Below are 6,000 nucleotides of genomic sequence, written 5' to 3'. Positions count from 1 at the left end.
TATGCTTGGAGTTGGACTTTGTTTCTGTATGCTTGGAGTTTGCAAAAGATAAATAAGTAAATCTACCAAATTTGCTCCAAACCCCGCAATTTCTCTATGGTGGCTCAAATATAACTGTAAATCTAGTTAAGATATGTGTTCTCTTCTCTAACCACAGTTATCAACAACATTTCAAAAATTGCTAGCATGCACTGGCTAGGCAAGGGGTTAGGCCGTGTCTAGCGTATATCTAGTTGTGCCTTGGCATCGCTTAAGCATTTTAGGCGGTTATACTCCTTGCATACGTTATCTTAAACAGATGAAATTTAACATATTAAAATAAAAATTCAAAATTAAAACCGATTCATGTGTTTTGTGATCATAATGTATATTTCTCCGATCCATCTCTGCTTGATCCTACTTTCATACATAGCTGAAATGTTAAATTGATTTCGGCCAAAAAAAACCACCTAGGCGCTGCTTGTTTCACTGAAACAGAGGTTATCAATAATGAAGTTTTATGGGTTACCAATAGTGGAGATTTATCCTACAGTATATAGATTCAAATGACATACGGACTGAAATCGAGCTTGTCACGGTGCACCAGCAAAAAATCATACTCCGGTTGCTATACACCCCGAACGTTTTGGTTCTAGGAGTATTTCGTTTTCTCTTAAATCTAAAATGTATTCAATCACTAATCAAACCTGAAGGAACGTAAACAAGATACGTACAATTGATCGATGCTTCTCGATGTACCAGATTGAGTGTAACAATTCTTTTGCATTGCAGAGCAAGGCCGTCAATGGCCACCGCTCCATGGCGATGGACCATAGCGCCGTCAGGGCATCAGTAGAGACACACAACCCTGCCTCTTGCGCTTCCCGGCTTCCCCTCTATAAGTAGCGGACGCACTCTACTCCGATCCCCAGTCCCCACTCATCCTCGCTCGCCACCGCCGCTAGCAACGCCACAAAGCCACCTCGACCGATCAGTTCCCCTCCGGAGCGCTCCGCGTCCAGCCATGGAGGGCGCGCACCTCTTCGCCCACACCCACGGCCACCACCACCGCAGCAAGCGCCCCACGCCGGCCGGGATCATGGACGCGGACGGGGACGGTGACGCGTCTCCCAAGGGGGCGCGGTACCGGGGCGTGCGGCGCCGGCCGTGGGGCCGGTTCGCGGCGGAGATCCGGGACCCCATGTCCAAGGAGCGGCGGTGGCTCGGCACCTTCAACACCGCCGAGGAGGCCGCCTGCGCCTACGACGTCGCCGCGCGCGCAATGCGCGGCAACAAGGCGCGCACCAACTTCCCGGTCCACGCCGCGGCGGCTGCGTGCTGGCCGTGGGGCGCCGCGCCGCAGCCGGTGGCCGGCGCGCGCACGCTCGACCCCATCTTCCTGCACAACCTCCTCATGAGCTCCTCCTACCAGGGCTGCCGCCTGCTCCACCACGCCGTCCACGGATACCCCTCTCCTGCCCGGCCTCTCCCTCCGGCGCCAGCGCCGACGCCTACCGCTCCGGCGCCCGGTGCCATGGCCGTACCCGCGGTGACGGCCCCTGCCGTCGCCTCGTCTCCCGTAGCACCACTGTCCATGGACATGGACGTTTGGGGCCGCGCCCTGCGGACCGAGCCGCCGGACGCGGGGCTGCTTCAGGACGCGCTGCACGGCTTCTACCCGAGCATGCTGCCGCGCGCCGCCGTCGACCATCCCATGGAGCTTGGCGCCGACGCCCGGGACGCCGTGGCGGCGATGAAGAAGCTGGAGAGGCACGAGGTGTCTGCCGTAGCTTTCCCTTGCGTGGGCGACGACGTCGATGAGGATGGCGAGCACCCGATGATGCCGCAGGGCCTGCTCGAGGACATTATCCGGTATCCGGCGTTCGTGGATGTCGCGGCCGCGCCGCCCGCCGCCACGCGCCGCGGGCGCCGGCGCGGCTGATGTCTCGCGCGATCGATCGTATGCATGGGGGTGGGGCATCGCTGGAGGATCTGGTGCTTTTGGCTTCACGGCTGCTTGCATGATTCCATGGTTTTATCTTGTCAATCATCTTGGCTGTTAGCTAGCTAGTAGATCGATCGATAATATGTTATCTGTGGTGGTGTGTCTGTAGTTGTTCACTTGGGAGGATTTTGTGTGCTGTGCTGCCGATTGCATGGAACCAAAGCGCTTGTTCTCGATGGATTTCACCCCCGCTCAGCACACATGCTCTATGTTTCGTTATCAGCTTATGAGATGGGGATCGATCGAATTACTTTCGCTTGTGATATTTAGTTGGAGTTTCTGGAAGCTGATGAGTTGTTCTTTTGTGTGTGCATGCGAATGGTCCGAAACGTAAAGCCTTTTGTGCTCGTTCACATTGTGAAATTTCATGGATAATGAATGATCCATAGAGGCAGGTCTTTACATGATTTTTTTCCTTTTATTTTTGCAAGCAGTATAACTCAAACGTATCAATCCAAGGGTAAATGGAGAGGTTCTTGTGCAAGGATTGCGCCGAGAGAGGCAGGGATCTGATTCAATCCTATACTAAGGTATGAATATAGTTAAAACATGTCTGATGAAACTTAGATTTTTTCATGACAACAATCCTATGATATATTTTGACCATTATTTATATTAGAATATAGTGATAGAATAATATAAGAAGTTTAAGATCATTGTCTGTGAAATGTCAAGTATTTGTCACCAAACAAAATAGGAGTAGCTATTAATCATAATCATAAACATTTTCTTCAAGCCAATTGCCCAGTAGTTAGGGGGTGTTTGGCTCCCCTAGGTTAAATTTTAACCCATGTCACATCGAATGTTTGGACACTAATTAGGAGTATTAAATATAGACTAATTACAAAACTAATTGCACAACCCTTATGCTAAATCGCAAGATGAATCTATTAAGCCTAATTAGTTCATGATTTGACAATGTGGTGCTACAGTAATCATTCGCTAATGATGATTAAGTAGGTTTAATAGATTCGTCTCGCGATTTAGCTTAGGGGTTCTGCAATTAGTTTTGTAATTAACTCATGTTTAGTCCTCCTAATTAACATACAAACATCCGATATGACAGGGCTAAAGTTTAGTCCATGGCATCCAAACACCCCCTAATGTGAAGGGAGATTTATAAATTTACTCCCTCCCTTCGAGTCGATATGCCTATAAAAAGAATGCAGGGAGTATTAAGTAGAAACTTTACCTTTCAGAGAGTTCAGCAGCGTATCAAAGGTTTGGTGCTGCTTGACCTGCCTATTAGACTGATCCTTAGATAGGTCAAATATTTGTCCTAAACTATAATTCTAATATGAAATAGTTTCAAATAAGGTATAAATTGAACTTTATACTATGTGCTAAGGAGTACATGTGAATTTTTCTTACATCATATACCCATCATCCTTGAAGTAAAGATCCTGACATAAATTTCAAGACACAAATTTTAGGTGTTTGGAACAACTGAAGAATAATGATTTAGGGCCTGTTTGGATACACCCTCCTAAAGATTAGAAGTTCACTTTTAGGACACTTTTAGGACTTGTGCATCCAAATATGGGTCCTAAAAGTGCACTCCTAAACTTTAGGAGGGCTATTTTCATTAGGAGGGTCAAGGGGTCCTAATGGATCCTATTTCTCCTAAAAGTGGTCCCCAAGTCCCCTTTTACCTCTATTGCCCTCGCATGTATTAATGACGTGAACAATGCAAGGGTAGTTTAGAGGAGTAATTGAGGGGTAAAAATGACATTTTCCCTCTAAGGTCCTAAAGATTAGTAGTCTATCCAAACAGCCCTGTACTAAACTTTAGAACTAGCAATTTGAGGGTCCTAAACTTTAGTACACTACTAAACTTTAGGAGTTTGTATCAAACAGGGCCTTAGCAATTTTGCAGAGTGAGTTCTGTGTTCTCCCATACTCCCATCTACTTCCTGTATGCCTACACCTAGGTGCCATCATATCACATGGCACAGAAATATATTGAACTTTTTGGTGATTATTTTTATAGGATGAGAGCATATGATACTACTGGTAGTACTGCAGCATCCGGAAATGCAAAAGGCGAAAAAAGAAAAAAAAATCGAAAAAGTAATTCAAACGTGATGCGACAAACATACGTGCAGAGGAATTACGTAGACGTGCACTCGAGTAGTTCGCTGCACGGCTACACCTGCACCGTGTCGAATGGTGGCACGCGCCAAATCTACACCTGCACCAACCTACGCTGGCACGCTGCGCGCACTGTACCCCAGATGCATAAATGGCGCGCGACATGCACGCAGCTCTTCGTCCATCCAAGCCGTTTGATCCCACTGCTCTGCCCCTGCACTACTGCACGTCTGCACCTTCGCGGGCACACCGCGCGCACGGCAGGCAGGGAGCACGAATCGCATGCGCGCCGGCCCATCCGATCTCCGAACCCTACCCCCTGCGCCCGCAGCGGCCAGCGGCATTGCAGGGAGATTTCAATGCTTCGTGCTCGCTCCTAAACGGCCACGGCGTTACTCCTGGTCCTGGATCCCCCACTCCATCCAGCTCCAACGCGATCGCACACGGACACGGTTTGCCCTGTGCAACTGTGCTGATGTGCAGAAACCGTAGCGGACGGGCAGGATTGCAGAGCCAAGGCATGGAGGAGAGCCTAGTGCCCGGCAAGGGAGGGGGACATCTTCTGGCGCTGCCAGCAGAGTTGGCAGTGTTGGAATCGTCCTGCGTCCTCTGACCGAGAGCTAGGCCAGGCCAGGCCAGCGAGCAGCTTTCCGGGATCATACCAGTAGAATCTTTGTCCAGCCCGGATTTTCCCTGACGAACAAATTGTTAGAGCAACAACCCCCGCATGGCCGTGGACTACTTGCTACGAGTAGTTTGCAGGAGCTTTGAACGAGTATTATGCAGCGTTTTACATTGCTCGACAGTTTTGTTCCAGGCGTTGCAATGGAATTCCCTGTAGTAGCTCTTGAGGAGTAGCACTGGAACTTCCAAAAGGTAGAAGGCTCGAATTACTAACACTTTGGAGTAGTAGAGTTTAAGCAACGCGAATCGAGCGTAGCTAGAGCAGCCCATCGCAAAATTCTAGGAAATGAAACTACAAGATCACTGCAGGACAGACGGTGATCATATTGATGGACGGTTGAAAAAAAAAACTTCCGAGGTAAAAGGCCACGGGAGCGGTTAACCACATCTCCTTGATTCCGCGTGGAACAAAATCCTAACAAAATTCAGCAAGCGAGTTGCAGGACAACCCTGTTCATTCGCAGCTCACGAATATACTATACCTGTCAGAGCACTGTAGGGTGTAGAGTTTGGGAGGAGACGGAGACCTGTACTGTACAGTAGTAGTAGTGCATCTGGCGTGGCCTCCCGGTTCCAGATCTCCTGCTCTGCCTGGAACTATGTATGGAAGGCAATCAGGATAGGTTCTATCCAAACCGTAGGATTGTTATCCCAACCTGAATTCGAAATGCGCACCGTGCTCGTGTTCAGATGTGCAAAGATTATGTTCCATTCGTATGACCACTTTATATCACACCGTATCCTGTACATATAGCCGTTTTCAATCTGTACGCATGAGGAAGAGCAGGGATAAGGATTGTGTACAGAACATGTCCATAATCTCTCTCCCCTTCACGGTAAATATCAATCGACCTAGTTTTGAATTCATTTGAAAACCAAGAGCTCTCTCTCCTCCATCCCTCTCTCCCCTCTCAGATCTGGATATGAGGTGCGCAGTTGCCGGACCGAGGAGCACTGGCGGTGGCGTGGGGCACGGCCAGGTCGTGGCCGCCGTTGCCGTAATCGAGGTGGCAAGGCGCGGGGGCGATGGGGCGCGGGCCGCCGCTGGTCGACACGACGCAATGCTAGGTCACCGGATCCGAGCGCGCGCGTGTCCGGCCGCTAGGAGCTAGAGGCTGCTACCACCACAGCTCACACGAGCGCAGGGGCCGGCCATCCACCGGAGGCCCGCAGCAGAGCCCACTGGCCGAGCAGCTGCGCCCCCCCCCCCCCCCCCCCCCCCCCCCCCCCCCCCGCCAAGC

At 50.2% G+C, this 6,000-nt stretch overlaps 1 protein-coding gene across 1 annotated transcript; it reads left to right on the top strand.

The window, feature by feature from the left end:
- The first annotated feature begins 942 nt into the window (after nt 1-942).
- LOC117866279 (uncharacterized) lies at nt 943-2,254 on the top strand. Its single transcript, XM_034750453.2, has one exon. It carries the CDS (start codon nt 1,004-1,006, stop codon nt 1,919-1,921), a length of 918 nt encoding a protein of 305 aa, XP_034606344.1. The 5' UTR covers nt 943-1,003; the 3' UTR covers nt 1,922-2,254.
- Nucleotides 2,255-6,000: the final 3,746 nt, after the last annotated feature.

Source organism: Setaria viridis, chromosome 1 (assembly GCF_005286985.2).
Source record: "Setaria viridis chromosome 1, Setaria_viridis_v4.0, whole genome shotgun sequence".
NCBI classification, from domain to species: Eukaryota; Viridiplantae; Streptophyta; class Magnoliopsida; order Poales; family Poaceae; genus Setaria; species Setaria viridis.
This window is presented reverse-complemented; position numbering and strand designations above follow the sequence as displayed.